The sequence below is a fragment of the Leptonychotes weddellii genome, chromosome 5 (assembly GCF_054177405.1).
Source record: "Leptonychotes weddellii isolate Sample4059 chromosome 5, ASM5417740v2, whole genome shotgun sequence".
Lineage (NCBI taxonomy): Eukaryota > Metazoa > Chordata > Mammalia > Carnivora > Phocidae > Leptonychotes > Leptonychotes weddellii.
Genome location: NC_138373.1, coordinates 101,436,229 through 101,456,490, shown reverse-complemented (window position 1 = coordinate 101,456,490; position 20,262 = coordinate 101,436,229). Strand labels below are relative to the sequence as shown.

Sequence of the window (20,262 nt, the reverse complement as noted above, 5' to 3'; positions counted from 1 at the left end):
GTGCTCTCACATCCTGCCTTGCTGGCCTGGTCCAAAGGGTTCATTTAACCATAGTCAAATTAAAATCTTGGTTGCTCGGAAATGCAGGAACTGTCCTCTCAACCGCAGGAGTTGAAAGGAGACGGCTGTTCAGTTTTAAAGCACTGTTTAGTTTTAGAGCAAGCACTCTAAGGCCCCAAAGATCCCGCCTCCTTCCACGGGGCGAGCCTATCAACGCTCCTCTGGCGATGAGCGGCAGCTCCCTAGGAGCCAATGAACTCCGCTCGCTGGAAGAAACCCGCCCATCCCTTGTGTCGTCAGTTGGTCTCTGGTGGATAGAACCAGCACCTGCGCTTCCTCGTTGCAAGCTTGTTGGAGGGTGTTTGCGTTAAAGTTGACTGAGTCCGGACCTTAAAGGGGAGGGAGCAGAGGGGGCCGGGGCCCGTTAAAACGAGGCGCGTGGTGCCTGTCCCTTTAAGGCGTCCGGACGACTGAATCTGAGCTCCAGATTACCCCGAGTTTCCGTCGCAGGCTGCGAGGAGAGGCTCCTTGGTTGGGTCCGGGTGCGCGGCGGCGGCGGCGGCTTCATCCCCGCTCGTCCTCCCCGGGCCCGGAGACACCCCCGCCCCAGTCATGCTGAGCAGAGTATGGAAGCAGCTGACTACGAAGTGCTATCCGTGCGAGAGCAGCTCTTCCACGAGAGGGTTCGCGAGTGCATTGTGAGTACGGGACCCGGGCAGGAAGGGTAAATAGGGCCAAGCGGGGGGGAAGCACGGGTGGCGCGGGAGAGGGAGAAGTTCGGGTCGGAGTGCGACCACCCGGGCTCAGAGCGCCGTCAGGGCCTGCGTGGCCCAGGGGCGAGCAACGAATGGTCCCGGCCTGGTGAACCTCTAGATCGGATCAGTTGGGTAGTTGCGCGATAAACAAAGCCGCGGGTCGGTTTCCGTTCCTCCCTTCTACACGCCCCTCCCCCCGCCCGCCCTCCCGTCCCCCACCCCTGCGGGGCTTCAGGGCGTGGGTCTGCGAGTCTAGTGATTTCGATCGTAATCGGATAGTCCGAGAGGGATGGGTTTAATTGGGAGAGACCCCGCAAACTTCGCTGATGTTTGACGAAAGGGAGACGTCCAAACACTGAACTAGGTTCCAGAAAACACTTGGTAGGTGTAGGGGTGGCATGCCAGAGGAACGGGGCACTTTGGTGGGTCTTCCACTTTGGAAGAAAGGACTCTTGTGGGGTGGATTCTAGTGTAGAGATGGAGAACAACTAAGTTATCCCCTTCTTTCCCCCCTCATTGGTGCTTGTTGGAACCCCCGCCCTCTCGCCTCGCCCCCCGCAACGAGGTTCATAGCTCCCCAGCCATTCAGGGATTTCCCCTGTGAGTGGTCCTTCCTCTCCAGTGCTCCAGAGGGCAGCAGGCTGCGTTCCCTACTCCCACACTGCCACCTTGAGCAGCAGCTGAACCTGCCACACAGCGATGGATGGACTCCTCACTTCTGGGCCCCAGGGGAACCCCTGGGGAACTTAGGGAGCTGCATCTTCCTCAGGCCTGCTTTCAGTTCTCATCTCTCCCCTTTTTCATCAGAGTTCCCCAGAGTAGCCCTCACCCCCAAACACTAAATGGAAGGCAAAAAGGAAAGGTTTGGAAGAATGGAAGTGTTAATGAATAGGGGGACCCACTGGTGGGTTCATCTTTATTTTTCTCAATCTGCAGCCTCAGACTGGAGGAGGGGTAAAGTGAGCCACCACATAACTAGGTCTGCTCTTATCTGTGAGGACTGAAAAGTAGGGAATGTATCAGTCCATGTGTGGAACTCCAGATGAACTTTCCTTGTGTGATCCTTAGTGGATAGTCCCACATGGTGAGGTGGGTATGTTGTGGAGACAGGACCACGCCTTGAAACATTGTAGGGACAGAGGCCCACGTTCCTAGAGAACAGGGAGGGATGAGACCTTGAACGGAGACGCAGCCTCCTTGATGTCTCCCCCATTCTTTAGTCCTATTAGCTGAGGACATTAGTGCTGGCCAAGGGCAGCCTGAAGGCTTCTGGTACCTCCCCCACCTGGCTCCCATCCCCTGCGCTAGGGAATGACCTAGCCTCTGCTGGAACTGGGTGGAGCTCCAGCCTGACCTTTTGAGCCCTCCCACCTTCCTGGCTGTTTCGCAAGCCCAAGGGCAGAGGGAGTGCTAGGCAGTAGAAATCTTCAGTACAACCTGAGTAACTCATTCTACTCCACTTCCCTAATGTTAAAAGCTAAAATTTTGTTCTAGACTCATCACTCTCCTTGGGTCTCTTTGACATCTTCCTTCCATGTATAGATATAGATAACGTGCAGATTCCCTGTGGGGTGAGCTCCTCTTGGAGACTGGAGGATCCAGGAGACTGATCCTGCTTTCTTAGCTTACTTTATTTATTGTTTTTTAAAGATTTCATTTATTTATTTGAATGAGAGAGAGCAAGACAGAAAGCAGGAGTGGGGGTGGGGGTGGGGAGGGGCAGAGGGGAGGGAGAAGCAGACTCCCTGCAGGGAGTCCGCTATGGGGGCTTGATCCCAGGACCCTGGGATCATGACCTGAGCCAAAGGCAGATACTTAACGAACTGAGCCACCCAGGTGCCCCTCTTGGCTGACTTTAAAAGCAATAACATGGCGGGGTGCCTGGCTGGCTCTGCAGCTCTTAATCTCGGAATCGTGAGTTTGAGTCTCATGTTGGGTGTAGAGATTACTTAAATAAATTAATTTAAAAAAGTAAAAATAAATGCAATAACATCTCAAGACTCTCTGGTGCTGATTGTAGAGCCAGGCTGACCAGCGGCTCCTCCCTTGGGCAACAGCAGCTTACTTGGGGCAGGGTAGGGATACATGCATGTACAGACTAACCTGGCCAAGTCCTGCCATGACTGTGGATTGGAGGGCCAGTTGCCCAGGGGCATGGGACAGCGTGGCTCTGGAGTTGGAAGTCACTTGAATAGGGACCAGGAATCGACCGTCTTTATTTTTTTTTTAAGATTTTATTTATTTATTTGACAGAGAGAGACACAGCGAGAGAGGGAACACAAGCAGAGGGAGTGGGAGAGGGAGAAGCAGGCTTACTGAGGAGCAGGGAGCGTGATGCAGGGCTCGATCCCAGGACCCTGGGATCATGACCTGAGCCGAGGCAGACGCTTAACAACTGAGCCACCCAGCCGCCCCAAGACTATTTCTTTTTTTTTTTTTTTTTTAGATTTTTTATTTATTTGAGAGAGAGAGAATGAGAGAGAGCAAGCACATGAGAGGGGGGAGGGTCAGAGGGAGAAGCAGACTCCCTGCCGAGCAGGGAGCCCGATGCGGCACTTGATCCTGGGACTCCAGGATCATGACCGGAGCCGAAGGCAGACGCTTAACAACTGAGCCACCCAGGCACCCCAAGACTTTATTTCTTGATAGGAGAAATACCATGTACCTATAGGAATGAGAGAAATGGTTAGAAATTTGAAAATGCTCATGGTAGATTGTCTTTGGTTTCATATTCAAAAGGCAATGAATCTAATTCACCATATTAATAGAATTAAAAACCGCCCATATGATCATCTCAATAGATGCATGCAGAAAAAGAATTTGACAAAATCCAACATCCATTAATTAAAAAAAAACCAAACTTTCAGCAAACTATGAGAGTAGGTCTTAAAAGTTCTCATTATAAGAAAAAAATTTTTAAGTGTATATGGTGACAGATATTAACTAGATTTATTGTGGTGATCTCTCTGCAATATATACGAATATCAAATCATTATGTTGGTACGTGTGTATGTGTGTCTCTAGGAGTTTTCTCTGCCTGTTTACCAACCAGGGTTCAGTTGAAGCTGTTTTCTCCTGGAAAAAACTTCATAGGGCTGGACATAGTGCTGTTTCCCCATCCTCTGTCTGGTGCTTCTTAGAGGCCCCTGAGGGCCCTGACTAGAAGGAAATGCTGGGGAGAAAGATGGAACTCCTAGAAGTATGGAGCCTTGTTTTGGGAAAGTGACCCCATGGAATGACCAGAGAGGCCACTGGGGCTCAGGAATGTGCTGGGGATAGAGCTTCTCATCCCAGCTCGCACTCTGCCACAGATCTCAACACTTCTGTTTGCGACACTCTACATCCTCTGCCACATCGCTCTGACCCACTTCAAGAAGCCTGCTGAGTTCACCACAGGTACCTGTGACTGCCCTCCCTTTTCCCTGCTCTCTACCAGTGTTCCTGTTGCCATGCGACCAGCCTCAGGGGAGTGGGCCCATGGTGCCCGCTGGGAAAGGAAAGGTGGCTGTTCTGGAGCCTTTGCCTCTTCTGCTTCGCTTCTTCCACAGGCCGGGGCTAGGTGGTACAGTGGAAAGTCTAGACAGAAGGGTCTGCAACTAATAAAGCCCCTGGGCAAGTCATGTAACTTCCCTCAGTTCCATCCTCTACAAGATGGGCCTTATAGTCGCTAACCAGTTCATTGACCTTGTGTGGACCAAATGAGATGGTTAACGTGAAAGCCCTCTGTGAACCTAAAATGAACAGCTATAGGGTGAACGTAATCATGGGCACCAGCTCTGTCCTCTCCTCAACTAGTGCACTCACACCCAGGAACAGAGACCTCCCTGACCACTGGGGCCCCCCGGGACATGGTGATGGTAGCCCTTCCCTTTATAGAGAGCGTAAGCGTGCTCAGATTGGAGCTTTCCTTCCTGTAGGCATTGTGCGATTTGGGGGGACACATTTGCCCCCATTCCTAGCCCCAGCCTGTCCAGATCATCCTGTCCTGGCCCTAGTCTTTCCTCCCCTCCAGAAGGCTTCATGAACCCCCACCCAAGAAGGCAGCTCCTCCTCAGTATAATTCTCCCAAGGACTTTCTTTGTATATCTCCCCCCGTTCCCTGTCTCATTTCCCTTTGCTGCCCCCAGCCACCAATGTAATCAGCCTCCCAGACCAGTTGTTCCTGATATTTTCAGCTGACAAAGAGGAACCTACAATGAGAGAGATCATGGGGAGGGAGGGAAGTGAGAGAATTTCTGACCTGTACTCTTTCCACCTGGGACCACAGATCTTTAAGCTGCCACCTTGGCCAGAGAATAGGTTGTGGGGTTCATAGTGGGAACTCTCCCGGAGCCTAAGTCCAGCTCTGCCTCTGTGGCCCAGGCCCTTCTTCAGGGGGCAGGGAGGGGGCAGGAGGGAACACTGCAGGACAGATGATCCCAGAGCTGCCCACTGATGTCTTGCCTCTTCCCCGTTCCCCCCCCCGCCCCGTAGTGGACGATGAAGATGCCACAGTCAACAAGATTGCGTAAGTTTTGCTGCCCCAGCTCCTGGCACTAGGAGCCTTTAGAAGCTGGGATCTAGTGAGACTCCTGGAGCTGGGAGGAGAGTGGGGTGTCATGCAGTGAAGAGAGGGTTCCTGCATTTCTGGCTTCTTCCGGCTTTATCTCACGCTGGGGACGCTTGAAAAAGTTGTTGTTCCTGTCTCCCTGGTTAGGCCAGGAGTTTCTGGGAGCCTCTTGGCCAGGAACTGTAAGTTAGGGCCTGAGTCACCAGAAATGGTTCCAGCTTGGCTTCACCTCCCAGTGGTCACCAGGGAAGGAGTGCATTAGGAATGTAGACCGATGGACTAGAGCAGGGATGTGGAAGGTGGGACCCTCAAGGGCAGGGTGGGCTCGGTTCTGACAGGATGGCCCTTGCTCCAGGCTGTTATTATTCATTAGCACATATAGGGAAAATAAAGGGGTGACCCCTCCGGCCAACAGATTAAAAGAAGGCAACCTTCCCCCCTTGGTGGACCAACTAAGTAAAAATGTCTCTTCACCTGAGGCAGTCCTGGACACAGGCCTTGGCTATGAAGCTGGGTTTCAGGTCCTTCCTTTCCCCCTTTGCCTAGTGCCTTCATGCAGGGCCTAGCCGTATGGGGTGACCCTGCTCTTATTTGGGCTAGAGAAGGCAAGCTCAGAAATCCATATCTCTGAGCAGAGAAGAGAAGAGAAACCCCTTAGCTTGGCATGCCTGTGCACCTGGCAGACATGTATAGGAGGACCATATTCCAGGGGAAAGTTCTGGGCAAGTGTCATGACCCATGACATGAATGCCTAAGGTGTGCCCATCCCTGGTGCCAAGGCTTCCCTGGAGGGGGAGATTAAGGGACAGTCGGTAGATCCTTAGCTGGATGGCTCCTTCCCTCGGTCTGTCACTGCTACAGGTAGTTCCAGGATGAGGGGGGATGAGCAGGGCTTCTTGGGCCCAGGGAAGTGAGTGTCTGAACTAAGCAAGGGCGCTCCCATTCTCTGCCCAGGCTCGAGCTCTGCACCTTTACCCTGGCGGTCGCCCTGGGTGCTGTCTTGCTGCTGCCCTTCTCCATTATCAGCAATGAGGTGCTCCTCTCACTGCCTCGGAACTACTATATCCAGTGGCTCAACGGCTCCCTCATCCATGGTACGTAGCTCCTGGCTGCAACTTGGGGTGGTGATAGGGAACAGACTCGGTTCATGCAGACACAGGCAGCCTCGGCTAATTAGTCGTATATCACCCCATCCTTGTCCCCTCCTCCACCACATGGTCGGTCCCCGGTAGGTTGTCTACCCTCCCCCCACCCCATCCCTGCCACTGACCACCCCTGCTTTTCCTTTTTTGCCCTAGGCCTCTGGAACTTCGTTTTTCTCTTCTCCAACCTGTCCCTCATCTTCCTCATGCCCTTTGCGTACTTCTTCACTGAGTCTGAGGGCTTCGCTGGCTCCAAAAAGGTGAGTGGGAGATATATCAATCAATCAAGGCAGGAAACAGAATTCCACTCAGATGGTTCAACTGAAGAGATTTATTTTATTTTATTTTTATTTATTTATTTTTAAATTTTTTAGAGGGGGAGGGGCAGAAGGAACGAGATAGTCTTAAGCAGGCTCCACACCCAGCACAGAGCCTGACGTGGGGCTCTATCTCACAACCCTGTGATCATGACTGAGCCGAAAGGAAGAGTCCGCCGCTTAACTGACTGAGCCACCCAGGCGCCCCACTGAAGAGATTTTAACAAAGACTATTTACAGAGGTTTAGTCAGAGTTAAGGGGATCAACAAGGAATTTGAGGTCAGCGGGAAGTCATTACCACCCTTAGGCCTGTGGGAGCAAAAGGAAGAAATAGTTTCTGGAACCCATTGACAGTTGAAGCTGGGAGGTGCTTCACAGCTACAGCCCAAACCATAGTGACAAAGGTTGAAGGAAACTGAAGAAATACCCTGATCCCTTTCTCTTCCTACGTTCCGCTCTCCTGCCTGTCCTTCTCACTGGGCAAGCCGAACCAGAGGGCAAAAAGTTTGTGTGATACAGCCCTTGGGGGTCAGCCTCCCACAGCAAGGCAGGATGGGGAAGGAGTTTGGGGAGGGGGGTTGCACATGAAGACTATACTGTATAAGGAATGGCCCTCGATGTAGGTAGGAAGACAGAGTGATTTGGCACAGTAAGAGGGAGACGCCCTTCCCTGTCTCCTGAATCCAGTGCTCTCTGGTTTCCCCAGCCAGGCTGCCATCCCATGTCTCCTTCCTTCCCCTGATGTTGATCCTGCCTCTTACCTGTTGCCTCCTCCTATAGGGTGTCCTGGGCCGGGTCTATGAGACGGTGGTGATGTTGATACTCCTCACCCTACTGGTGCTGGGCATGGTATGGGTGGCATCAGCCATTGTGGACAACAACAAGGCCAGCAGGGAGTCACTCTATGGTGAGAGGGCCGGCTTCCTCCCCACCCTCCAGGCTGAGTGGCTCTGCAGTTGGTTGATGGGTTTCCCTGCCTGGAACAACTGTATCCTTCTAAGGTGGAGAAGGTTGGGACCGTGTTTCTTAGAAGTTTAAAACTAATGGATGTCAGGCCAAGTCCAACCTGCAGAAATGATCCATTGCACCCATGCAATGATTAAAAATATAAATGAGTCAGTTGCTAACATGCAAAAGTTGAGAGATTTCACGGTAATATCCAGATTTGTGGCTTTACCTAACAAAGGTGAGGATCTGGCCACACTAGACCCCAGAGATTGGGCCTAATAGCAGTTGTGTTCCTTTTTTTTTTTCCGTCTTATTTTTTAAAGATTTTATTTATTTATTTGAGAGAGCATGAATGGGGGGTGGGAGGGACAGAGGCAGAGGGAGAAGCAGCTTTCCCACTGAGCAGGGAGCTCGATGCAGTCTTTGTTCCCAGGACATGAGCTGAGCTGAAGGCAGACGCTTGACCGACTGAGCCACCCGGGTGCTCCTGTTCTTTAGATATGGCTTAGTGGGCCTCCAGTTTGCTGTAGCCCCACTGCTCCCTCTTCTGCTGACACTGGGCCAGCTTTCCTCGTTCACATTACTTGCCTAACCCCTGTGGGCTTATGTGTGGTGTCCTTCCTAGTGTCTGAGGCCCGTCAGCCCCCAGGAAGCTGGAAGAGAGACCAGCTGACATACTTCTTTTTTACCCTTAGACTTCTGGGAGTACTACCTCCCCTACCTCTACTCCTGTATCTCCTTTCTTGGGGTCCTGCTGCTCCTGGGTGAGTGTTCAGGATCTTGGAGGGAATGGGTAAGGTCCGTGGATCAAAATAACCAGGGTGGAAGGAGAGGGAATGGAAGGGTGGGTAGGGGAGGTGGTGGAGAGAAGGGTCTGGCAGGTAACTGGCTCCTGTCCCCACAGTGTGTACTCCACTAGGACTCGCCCGCATGTTCTCAGTCACCGGGAAGCTACTGGTCAAGCCTCGGGTATGTAGTGCTCTTTGCCCTTCGATTCCTGCAAAGCCGGAGCCAAACAGTGAAGCTCCCCTACAGTTGTGTAGTACACACCTTGCGGAAGGCCACAGCCTTTGCTGCCTCCCATATCCTTCACCCCCAGCATCTGGGGCTGGTCACCAGACATGCAAGGCAGAGCAAACGGCAGTTGGGAGGGACTGGATAAAGCTTCTGGACACAGGGTGGTGAATGAGGGTTAGGGGAAGGAATGAGACTGTGGAGCCTAGGATGAGCAGGGGTCTCCTGGGGCCCTTGGGATCAGGGAGCCTCTGACAGGTAGTCCCTCTTTCCCCTGTCCCCAGCTGCTAGAAGACCTGGAGGAGCAGCTGCACTGCTCAGCCTTTGAGGAGGCAGCTTTAACCCGCAGGATTTGTAGTAAGTCGTGGTTCTCGCCAGCTGGGTTGGGGGCTGTGCCTTGGGTGGGGGCTGCAGGACTGGGAGGCAGCCCCATCTTCTCTGCCCTCAGATCCCACCTCCTGCTGGCTGCATTTGGATATGGAGCTGCTGCACAGACAGGTCCTAGCTCTGCAGACACAGAGGGTCCTGCTGGGTATGTAGGTTGGTAGGGATTGGGATACCTGCGTTTCCCCAAGGAGAGTAGCCTGTCACTCCTGGCCCTTGCTAACAGCTTTTCATCCCTGTACAGAGAAGCGACGGAAGGCCTCAGCCTGGCAGCGGAACCTGGGCTACCCCCTGGCCATGCTGTGCTTGCTGGTGCTGACGGTAGGTGTCCCATTCCTGGTGGAGGTGAGGAATAGTAGGCTCTTGACTACTTTAGGTCCTTTTAGGGAAGAGGGAGGAGATGCAGGGACCCAGTTATCAGCAATAATAGTAGTTGCCTCTCACTGATTGTCTACTTTGGGTCCTGCCCTGTACTGAGCACACCGATCCCCATTTTGTAGATGAAGAAACAGGAGTGAAGGAGTTTGCCTAAGGTCATACATGGCCACTGAGTAGTTACACAGGTTTTCTCTGGGGTGAAAATAAGGGTGGAGATCAGTCCATCCCTCCACGTTCCATGTTCTAGACTTGGAAATAACTCTTACTGATCTGGGGGAGGAGGTACATTTTTCTCTTCAAACTTTTTGCAATCCTTCCACCCCGAAAGGGTATCTTACAATACCCTCAAAGGTGCTCTGTTGCTAGCAATAACCTTGAAGAGGTCCCACACAGCTAATGGGAAACAAAATGTTGGACCAGAGTGTCTGCTCTTAACATTCAACACTGAATACAGCTGTGGGCTGGGGCAGGAATGGGAGTCCGTGACCTTGCTTCCCATAGGGCCTCTCTGTGCTCATTGTGGCCGTCCACATCCTGGAGCTGCTCATCGATGAGGCTGCCATGCCCCGGGGCATGCAGGTACTGGGCTGCATATCTTTTGGGGAGGGCTTAAGAAAGGCTGGGGTGAGAGACAGAAGCTGAGGCCAGAGGGAAGGCTGGGTGCTGGGTGTTCGGTGGTGCTCCTGGTAGGGAGTATTCCATAGTGACACCACTCCATCTCTCAGGATGCCTCCCTGGGCCAGGTCTCCTTCTCCAAGCTGGGCTCCTTTGGTGCCGTCATTCAGGTTGTACTCATCTTGTATCCTTCTGGAAACCCACCATTGCCTCTGTTCACTGAACCTGTCTTCTGGGACTGTGGTGGGAATGATGGGGAAGGGGGCAAGTCTTCACCCACGCTGGGGTTCAGGAAGAAGGAAAAGACTTCCTTTGAAAGGAGGGTTAGGGGAGAGGTCCATTCCCTTTGAGATGAGGCATTAATCCTTGGGGGCTGGCCAGTTCTTCCTTAACCTAGTGGCAGTTACCTGATGGTATCCTCAGTCGTGGGATTCTACAGCTCCCCATTCTTCCGGAGCCTGCGGCCCAGATGGCACGACACAGCCATGACACAGGTAGCCGGGCGGGAATAAAGGAAGCTCCTGGGGGCAGCAAGGGTGCTAGGTGCTGGCAGCTCTGCTACCCTCACCTCCCCTTTCCTTACTCCCACCTAGATAATTGGGAACTGTGTCTGTCTCCTGGTCCTAAGCTCCGCACTTCCTGTCTTTTCTCGAACCCTGGGTAAGTAGCAAAAGGAGGTAAGGGAATTGGCTTTTCTGAGTACCTACTGGTGCTAAGCATACATTTTATATACATGCTCTCTCTAATTCCCACAACCAACCTAGGTGGAGGTATTACCCCCCATTATACAGATGGAGAAATTGAGGCTCTGTAAAATGCCTGTGTTGAGCTTCAGAATAGTGTTGCTTCAAAGCTCATACCTTTCCATTAGCTGTATCCCACAGCCTCCCCTATTTACTTCCATTTTTTGGTGGAGAAGCACCACTTTCCCCCAAATCTTCCTCTGAGCTGGATCCTCTAATAAACATTCTCATTTTATTATTTTTATTTTATTATTATTTTTTAAAGATTTTATTTATTTATTTGACAGAGAGGGAACACAAGCAGGGGGAGTGGGAGGGAGAAGCAGGCTTCCCGCTGAGCAGGGAGCCCGATGTGGGGCTCGATCCCGGGACCCCGGGATCATGACCTGAGCCGAAGGCAGACGCTTAACAACTGAGCCATCCAGGCGCCCCTAAACATTCTCATTTTATAAAGACAAGAAACAGAGAAGCTAATCAATTTACCTAGTTATATAGCTCGCTTGAAGCAAGGCCAAGTCAGGCTAGAACCCTTGTCTCTTAAACACGAGTCCAGTGCTTTTTCCACACACTGGGACATCAAATACTACACTCAGTCCTTCTCCCATCTTTAGAGCTATCATCTAGAATCGCCTGGTAAAAATGTTCAAAAGTGTAATAGTTCTCCCCAGGGTAGTATGGGAGCTCCGCCTTCACCACGTCATGAACCATCAGTTCGGTTTGGTTCTTCAGTTCATACTGTCTCCACTGTGCCATTGTACTTATGCCCTGGGGATTCAGTAGGAAACTAGGCTTGTGGGTCCACTAGTTCGTTCCTTTAGGTCGGATGCAGGTGAGAATATTTTTTAAGTGGGGGATGGCCCCAAAATTTGGACTTGTGATGACATTATTATGATGATTAAGGACTCAAGTGTTAGAACAGTGCCTGGCACATATAGTGCTTTATATGTGTTGTTTCATTTAATTCTCAAAGTCCCATTATTTTCTCTATAGTTAAGGAAACCTAGGCACAAAAATTTATGGAAGCTGCTGCAGATAACACAATTAGTTAGGGGTGGAGTTTGGATCTGAACCAAAGCAGCCTGATAAGAGTCGGAGCTCTTAGCCTCCACACTGGGTGACCAGCTTCTAGGTTCCTGGCCTAGGAACAAGTAGCAGGCCCAGGGAGCTCCTCGGGACACGTGGAGCCAGAGGGGGGCCCCACTGGAGGAGAAGATGCTGAACTCTGAAAGGGAAGTTGGAGCAAGCCTAGCTGCTGACACTCTCCTCAACAGCCGTTAGCCCTCTGAGACAAGTTGGGAAATAGGAATAATTAATACATAGGAAAGGCCAACCTATCAATTGCATTGTTGAGATGTGGCCACTAGGAGGCAGCAGAAAACTGGGCTCTGAGCCAGGGAGGAGCTGGGGAGCCCACTCCATGCTGGCCTTTGTACTTCAGGGCTCACTCGCTTTGACCTGCTGGGTGACTTTGGACGCTTCAACTGGCTGGGCAATTTCTACATCGTGTTCCTATACAACGCAGCCTTCGCGGGCCTCACCACTCTCTGTCTGGTGAAGACCTTTACCGCGGCTGTGCGAGCAGAGCTGATCCGGGCCTTTGGTGAGAGGGAGTGGGGGCGCAGGCTAATGGGGTGGTTGTGAGGTGGGGCCCTCTGGAACCATGGTCATCCAAGCAGGAGAGATGGCATGCTCTCTGCTTTGTTTGTAATGTACCTCATATACCCATTCTGTGGCTTGGTTGTCTTATCCCTGAGACTGGACCTATGCCCTGCTTTTGACTGCCCACCCTCCCTCTTCTCCAGGGCTGGACAGATTGCCATTGCCTGTCTCCGGTTTTCCCCGGGCATCTCGGAAGACCCAGCACCAATGACTTCCAGCTGGGGGTGGGAGGGAGAAAACTGGACACTGCCATCTGCTGCCCAGGCCTGGAGGGGCGCCCAGGGGTGGGTGGACCTCAGGACCTGGAATCTGAGAGGGTGGTAGAGGGGAGCTGAGCTGCCTGCACTGTTGCATAATCTGAGCCAGAGTTTGGGACCAAGCCCCCCTGCTTTTCCAAATTTAACTGTGGGCCTCAGCATGGGATGGGGCTGGGTGACTGGGTCTGGTCCCTGGTCCCAAATCTGTTTACACATCAATCTGCCTCACTGCTGTTCAGGGCCATGCCCGTAGCCATGTTTACATGATTTGATGTGCAATAGGGTGGGGTGGGGACAGGGGAGAAACTGAGCTGGGGGTAGACTTGGGAGGCAGATTGTCTCCCTTACCTCTGGCCCAGCAGAGCCTAAGCACTGTACTATCCTGGAGGGGCTTTGGACCATCAGAGAGACAAGGGCGTAGGGAAGAAGACACCACAACCATCAGCAATAAAGTTGATCCCAGGGTTTGCTTTGGTTTTTTAAAGGGCCTGTCTCTGTGTCTATTGAACAGCCTTATTCCCACTAATTCTGAGTCTACCAACTGAGAAAAACAGAGGGATCCTGCCTACCATCCTTTCTCTTTTCCTCCATCATCTGCATTCTTAGTATCTTTTAGAGACTTGGGTCTAGTGTTAGGTCATACAATTAGGCAGTGGGAGGCTCCTCCTCCTTTAGCCTTGCTTAAAGCTGGCTGGTCCCCTGACTCTTCCTTATACTCATGCCTTATTTCTGTGCCTTGGTTATTGGGGGTAGGTGGGCATGGGTGTAGGAATAGGATAACTTCTCCTATATGCACACAACATCCTCAGCCCTGTCCTCCCTAACTTGGGTTTGACCTAAAGTGAAGGAAGGCTGACTGACATGGGTTTGTGATTCTCAGAAAAGAACTTAACTCCGTCTTTCCAGAAGCTATCAGTGCCTAGAATGCTGTGCAAGCACTCCTGCTGTGTTGGGGGTAGGGACAAAGTTTCTGCTCAAGGTGACACAGATTGTGCATTGTGCAACTTCTAGGGAGCACCATTCACCTTGTTACTATATAGTTACTATGACTATTTTCTTGCAAATGGCAGTTAGGTGTCTTGAGGAAGGAACACTTTTTTCTAATGTACACAAAGTTGCTATAAGTGCTAGCCATGGAGCTGAGGGAGGGGGGATTATTGAACACCAAAAGGAACTGTGGATGCCACAGATACTTTGCTGAGCACCCTACTATAGGCCAGGCACTTAGCCATGGGGATTCATGGTAAACAGTTTGTATTTAAGAATTGCTTTGTCTAGTAAGGGTGACATAATTCTAATACCACATGGTTGGCAGTTAATTACTGGTTCTCAGGGAAACAGGTGGGCAGTGTCAGGACATCAGGGAAGGCTTCTTAGAGAAAGTGATGTTTTGTTTTTGTTTTTTTTAAGATTTTATTTGACAGCACAAGCAGAGGAAGTGGCAGGTAAAGGGAGAGGGAGAAGCAGCCCCACTTGGAGCAGGGAGCCCAATGTACGGCTCGATCCCAGGACCTTGGGATTATGACCTGAGCCGAAGGCAGACGCTTAACCGACTGAGCCACCAAGGTGCCCCAAGAAAGTGATTTCTAAACAATAATAGATTGGTGGGTGAAGTGTTGCAGGCTCAAAGCCTCTGAGATGAGACCTGAGTGGTTGGAAGCAGAGCCCCAAGGGGTTCAGAGAGGGACAAAGCTAGAGAGGTGCCTAGATGGAAGGTAAAGGGAAGCGACCATTAGCCTGTTAAAAGACTATGACTTTAAGTACCCTCTGCCCTCCAGCAGCTTCCAACTGACAAGTTACGCATTTGAAAAGAAGCAGCCATTGGATGGGTGTCTGGCAAGGACGAGACAGGAGGCAGAAGTTTGAAGTCCAGAACCAAATTATAACTACAGAGATCTATCCCTGATTCTGGGGGAAGCTCTCAGCAGAAGGCTGCAAAGTTACCAAAGAAAATGGTCCCCTGGTACCCACCCCTTCCAGCCCAGGCTACTACTGTCAAGGAGGAGAGATGAAAGTGGGGGAAGTTTGGGGAGGACCACAGAGAAGAAAGTCTCTGGTTGTATGCCCAAAGGGCTTGGCTGGCCTTGGGTAGAAACTGGAACCCATACTTCCTGGATGATAGCAGAGGACAATGGCCTGCCAGGATAGGCTTTGGGAGAGTAAAGATCCAAGTATCAGAGGAGGGTGGTTTGGTGCCAAGCTTAGGCTTGGAAGTAGAAGGATGCTTATCCAGGCAGCTTAAGACTGAAAAGCTCCTAGGATTTCTTAGACAGGTGCCTGCCTGGTTTCCAGGATGGGACACGCTTCAGTCGCGAAACGGACCAGCGGTGACCGGCTAGAGCCCCCGCCCCGGTGGGAGGGGGCGGGACGGTCCTGGGAGAAGGGCGGGGGGCGGGGCCAGGGGCCACTTAAGGCGGAGCCGGGGTGTTCTGGCAGCGCCGGAGCCGGGCAGCAGAGCCAGGCTGGGCTGGCACTCACCCACGACCCCCCTTCCCTGCTATGATGGGCCGTCAGTAGCAGGTTCCAGACCCCCCGGGGGCATGTAGGCAGAGCTGGCGGCAGCCAGGTGCGCAGAGCCACGAGAGCTCTAGGGCACTCTGGGGGCAGCTCTGCCTGCTGCGCTCTGTGGTGCCTGGGGAAATGCCCAACTGACGGGCAGGCTGGTGAGGACAACGTACCCTTTGGTCCGAGCCCTCTGCATCCATGGCGCTGCCGGCCAGGCTGATGCCCCTGTGCTGCTTGGCACTTCTGGCGCTGCCCGCCCAGAGTTGCGGGCCGGGCCGGGGGCCGGTTGGCCGGCGCCGCTACGTGCGCAAGCAGCTCGTGCCGCTGCTCTATAAGCAATTTGTGCCCAGTGTGCCCGAGCGGACCCTGGGCGCCAGTGGGCCTGCCGAGGGGAGAGTGGCAAGGGGCTCGGAGCGCTTCCGGGACCTGGTGCCCAACTACAACCCGGACATCATCTTCAAGGATGAGGAGAACAGTGGTGCAGACCGCCTGATGACCGAGGTAAGGAGGACTTCTCCCCACCTGTGCCAGGGCATTGCCAACTCCTGTGGCAGCCTGGGAGGGTAAGCTGGGTTTCATCCATAGAGACCTTAATCTCAAAGATCTCCTCTCCCTACCCTTCCACCGCCCCCCCCCAAAAAAAAACCCAAACCTGTGCTCACTGGGCTAAGTGATCAGGAGGGATCCCAACAGGGAGAAGCTGGAATGGGGAGGGGAGGAGGGACTAGTGAGAGTGAAGCTGGGAGAGACAGCGAGGGCGGGGAAAAGAGGATGGCGGCAGGCGAGACGGGAAATGGCTGAGGCGTGGACCGGGGGTCAGCTACCGAGCCAGGCAGGAAGGGCTGGGGTGAGCTGGGGGCCAGGAGCTGGCTAGGCAGCAGACAGAAAGCTCTACCCTTAGCCTGGCTCCTGACCTGGTTGTGGAAAAGATCTGTGGGCTAAAGAGATTGAAGGAGGCTGGGAAAGGGGTGGCCAAGGGTTAGGTCACCAGGCCATCTACCTGAGAAGGGGCTGGGCAGGAATTGTCTTCAGCATGGGGGAGGCATCCTAGAACCAAGGCAAAACTATTCTAGAGTCTAAATGACTGTTTTGGGTGAAAAGTAGTTCTCGATGGGAAGAACAGATGGGCCCACCTGAGAATCAAAGTGTTCCCGCATCCCTCATGCTCAGCTTAGCTCAGGAGCTTTCCTTGGAATTAAAGAATTAAATTCAACTAGCATGTGTCAAGCATCTGCTGCAGACTGGAACCTAACTGACCTAGGATAAGGTGAGCAATGCCTTGGGAGTGAAGGACCACCTCTGGCCAGTGACCTCAAATGTCAGACCTGGAAGGAAACTTGGAAATCACATTCTTCCACCTCCTCGCTTCAATTTTGCCGCTGAGAGCTGGGCCCCAAGAGGAAAAGTGATTTAATCAAAGTCTTAAAACTAATTAGTGGCATGGCAGGGACTAGAATTCAGGACTCCTGATTCTAAGTCTATACACTTTCCATTACACCACCTAATTGTGTATGGAGTGGGGAGGTGGGGGGAGAGGGAGGGGTACGGATTTCCTCCGATTAATTGCCACAGTTTTCCAGGTTACTTTGTTAGGAAAACCTGTCCAGGGGAGAAAGAATTCCTTCTACTACTACTCAGAGATTGGGACGGGGACACTCCTTGGTCATGGTATATTGTGGCCCTTTCCCCTGGCTGGCACCTGCACCAGAGGGGCCAGAACAAGGGACAGGCCCAGGAGGGGCTCCGACAAGGCCTGGGAACCCCTCGGTCCTGCTTATCTCCCACACCCTGGCTGCAAAAGGCCTCCATTGAGTTGGCTCTGCACTGGGCTGCTGCCCCCGCAGGTCAAGGCCTCAGGGCCTCCTTAGGGGACACAACGACAAAAAGTTGGAAGGAGTTACCACTTTTCCTGTCTTCCCCTCCCCTCCTCTCCAACCCTGCGGAGATGTAGAAAACTCGGGAAGAAGGGAAGGAGGAAAGTGCCCCTATGGCACTTAGGAGAAAGCCAAGTCTGAGGTGAGAGGTCGGAGCGGGGAGAAGAAAAGGAAACTGTCCTCTCTGCGCCTCCTCCCGCCGCTTCGGTGCTATGGTGCGCGCCAAGGTCTCCGGCTCCCAGACTAGAGCCGCCCAGATAACCGTGCTCTCACTCCTCCGGGTGCAGGCTTCCAGCCACCGCTGCTTTTCCTCCTCTCCACTCCCACCCTGCAGGGGGCCCCCCAGTTCCGCGCAAGGGCAGCTCCCGTTAATCTCAGGTGCTACTCCCACGCCTTTCTGGGCTGCATCTGGAACAGAGATGGAGAGACCGGGGCTCAGGGCTGGCAGAGCCTGAGCTGGAATTGGGAGGGCTGGTCGCGCTGGGGGAGGGGGCCCGGCGGGCAGGAGCAGGGATGGGGGGCGCGGCTTTCTGCCCTTTCCTCTCCCGGAGCCGGGGCGGCTGAAAAGCGCCTTTGTGGATGGAGCTGCTGAGTCCGCTTCTCCCGGCGAGTCCCCAGCCTCGGCCCGGGATTCTCGCTCGGTTAAGTCATCCCGGAGAATGGCCATTGTACTTCGCGCAGCCCCCGCCACCCAAACCCTTTTTCCAGCAGCCTTGATCCCGCACGGCTCCGCTTGGGCACCTTTGTGGGGGGCACTCGCACCACGAAGGGGTTAATGCTAGGGGCCAAAAGGAGGAGGAGGAGGAAGGAAGGAAGGAAGCGATGCCCGGTGCCAGGGAAGGCAACGAAACAAAAGATGAATCAGGCGGAGGGAGGGCAGCCCGGGCTTGGGGCGGGGGCCAGGCTCAAACAGGGGCTCCTCTCGGGGAGCCAGGCTGCTCAACCCCTCCCTGACAGAGCTTCCCCCCACCCTCTCAACTCTTGGCCGCTTCCAGGTTGAGCCGAGGTCCCAAAACGAGTGAGGGGTGGGCGTCGAAAGAGGGGAAAGAGTTAGGTATGGGCACCCCCTCTTAATCTCTGAGGTGACCCCACAGTTCTCCCACAACGCTCTGGAAAGAGAGTGCATATTGGCGACTACACCTCTTCGGATTTTCACTTCCCCAGGACATTCAAAAGCTGGGAGGGAGTGGTGTGGGGCCAGGAAAACAAAGAAGAATCGACCCTCCCTTCCAGGTCCCTTTTGCCCCTGCGGTGGGAGTGGTAGTGAGGAGACTGATTCCTTTATTCCCCGCCAGCGCTGTAAGGAGCGGGTGAACGCGTTGGCCATTGCCGTGATGAACATGTGGCCCGGAGTGCGCCTGCGGGTGACCGAGGGCTGGGACGAGGACGGCCACCACGCTCAGGACTCACTCCACTACGAAGGTCGTGCCTTGGACATCACCACGTCTGACCGCGACCGCAATAAGTATGGGTTGCTGGCGCGCCTGGCAGTGGAAGCCGGCTTCGACTGGGTCTACTACGAGTCCCGCAACCACGTCCACGTGTCGGTCAAAGCCGGTACAGTAGGGGATGGGTGGCGAGGTCCGCCCAAAGGGGGCTCTTTCCAGGAAACTGAGGCTGCACAGCTCTGGTGCGACCCTAGGGGAGACCAAGGGGGCGTTGGTGTTGTAAACCATCCTTCCATTTCTGCCCAGGTTGGGGCCAGATCCGTGGGAAATTACATGTCCCAGGCCTGGCGAGGTCTGCTCTGGGCTTGACCCACATCTTTGAGAATCTGTACCAACGTCCTGGAACCGCTGGTCTTGGTTCAATCATCGCTGTGCTTGTTCCCTGCAGATAACTCACTGGCCGTCAGGGCAGGCGGCTGCTTTCCGGGAAACGCCACGGTGCGCCTGCGGAGCGGCGAGCGGAAGGGGCTTCGGGAACTGCACCGCGGAGACTGGGTGTTGGCGGCAGACGCGGCAGGCCGGGTGGTGCCCACGCCCGTTCTGCTCTTCCTGGACCGGGACTTGCAGCGCCGGGCCTCTTTCGTGGCTGTGGAGACCGAGCGGCCCCCGCGCAAGCTGTTGCTCACGCCCTGGCACCTGGTGTTCGCTGCTCGAGGGCCAGCGCCCGCGCCAGGCGACTTTGCACCGGTGTTCGCGCGCCGGCTGCGCGCGGGGGACTCGGTGCTGGCGCCCGGCGGGGACGCGCTTCGGCCGGCGCGCGTGGCCCGCGTGGCGCGCGAGGAAGCCGTGGGCGTGTTCGCGCCGCTCACAGCACACGGGACGCTGCTGGTCAACGACGTCCTGGCCTCGTGCTACGCGGTTCTGGAGAGTCACCAGTGGGCGCACCGCGCCTTCGCTCCTTTGCGCCTGCTACACGCGCTGGGGGCGCTGCTTCCGGGCGGGGCGGTCCAGCCGACGGGCATGCACTGGTACTCTCGGTTCCTCTATCGCTTGGCAGAGGAGCTACTGGGCTGAGTGGGGCGGACATAGAAACCTCGAGACGCCTGCTGAAACCCGGGCGTGCGGGCTGAGATCTGGGGATGTGGGCAGCAGAGGATGCTGACTCGAGGTGGAGGGAGGGGATAGGGAGGAAAATGGAGGCGAGACTGGACTGCTTGGTTCAGGGGCAACCTCCACCTGAGAGGAGATCCCTGGTCCTAGGTAGATGGGGTTGACGGTGGATACTCCTTGACGAGAACCATTTGGCGTCTTCTTCCCGAGTGCCTCAGCCCCACCCGGTTATTTTATTTTATTTTCTATTTATAAATTGTAATATAATGATCTGCTTGCCCCGCCTGGCAAGGTGAGGGGCCAGGGCACGGCGTTAACACTGTTTGACACAGCCAGCCAATCTGACGTCTGACATTTTCCTACAAGCGGGCTAATAAAGGGAAGGCTTGCAGGAGCTTATTGGAAAATATCTCTATTCCGAGGGTGATTCACCTCCAGAGGAGGGGAGAAGGGGACCAACTCTGGGTCAATACTTTACTTCCGTCTCCTCCCTGCTTGCCCAGCAGGTCTTCCTGCCTGCTTCCTCCCCTCAGAGGGGGCATCCCAATTGATCAGCAATGGAGACCAGAAGAGTCGTGCCCTTTTCTAGGCCGCTGGTCCCTTCCCCCACCCAGAGAGGACCA

At 54.0% G+C, this 20,262-nt stretch overlaps 2 protein-coding genes across 2 annotated transcripts; both read left to right on the top strand.

Moving 5' to 3' along the window:
• The first annotated feature begins 303 nt into the window (after nucleotides 1–303).
• Nucleotides 304–13,246, top strand: LMBR1L (limb development membrane protein 1 like). The gene is made up of 17 exons (XM_081821606.1): nucleotides 304–698; nucleotides 4,067–4,151; nucleotides 5,229–5,262; nucleotides 6,259–6,398; nucleotides 6,603–6,706; nucleotides 7,545–7,671; nucleotides 8,408–8,476; nucleotides 8,617–8,681; nucleotides 9,011–9,083; nucleotides 9,175–9,258; nucleotides 9,355–9,431; nucleotides 9,990–10,067; nucleotides 10,214–10,287; nucleotides 10,507–10,597; nucleotides 10,697–10,763; nucleotides 12,285–12,446; nucleotides 12,649–13,246. The coding sequence occupies exons 1-17, from the start codon at nucleotides 627–629 to the stop codon at nucleotides 12,714–12,716; spliced, it is 1,470 nt and encodes a 489-aa protein (XP_081677732.1). The 5' UTR covers nucleotides 304–626; the 3' UTR covers nucleotides 12,717–13,246.
• Nucleotides 13,247–13,527: 281 nt separating this feature from the next.
• On the top strand, nucleotides 13,528–20,033 carry DHH (desert hedgehog signaling molecule). The gene is made up of 3 exons (XM_006729250.3): nucleotides 13,528–15,768; nucleotides 18,437–18,698; nucleotides 18,978–20,033. The coding sequence occupies exons 1-3, from the start codon at nucleotides 15,466–15,468 to the stop codon at nucleotides 19,601–19,603; spliced, it is 1,191 nt and encodes a 396-aa protein (XP_006729313.1). The 5' UTR covers nucleotides 13,528–15,465; the 3' UTR covers nucleotides 19,604–20,033.
• The last annotated feature ends 229 nt before the right edge of the window (nucleotides 20,034–20,262 follow it).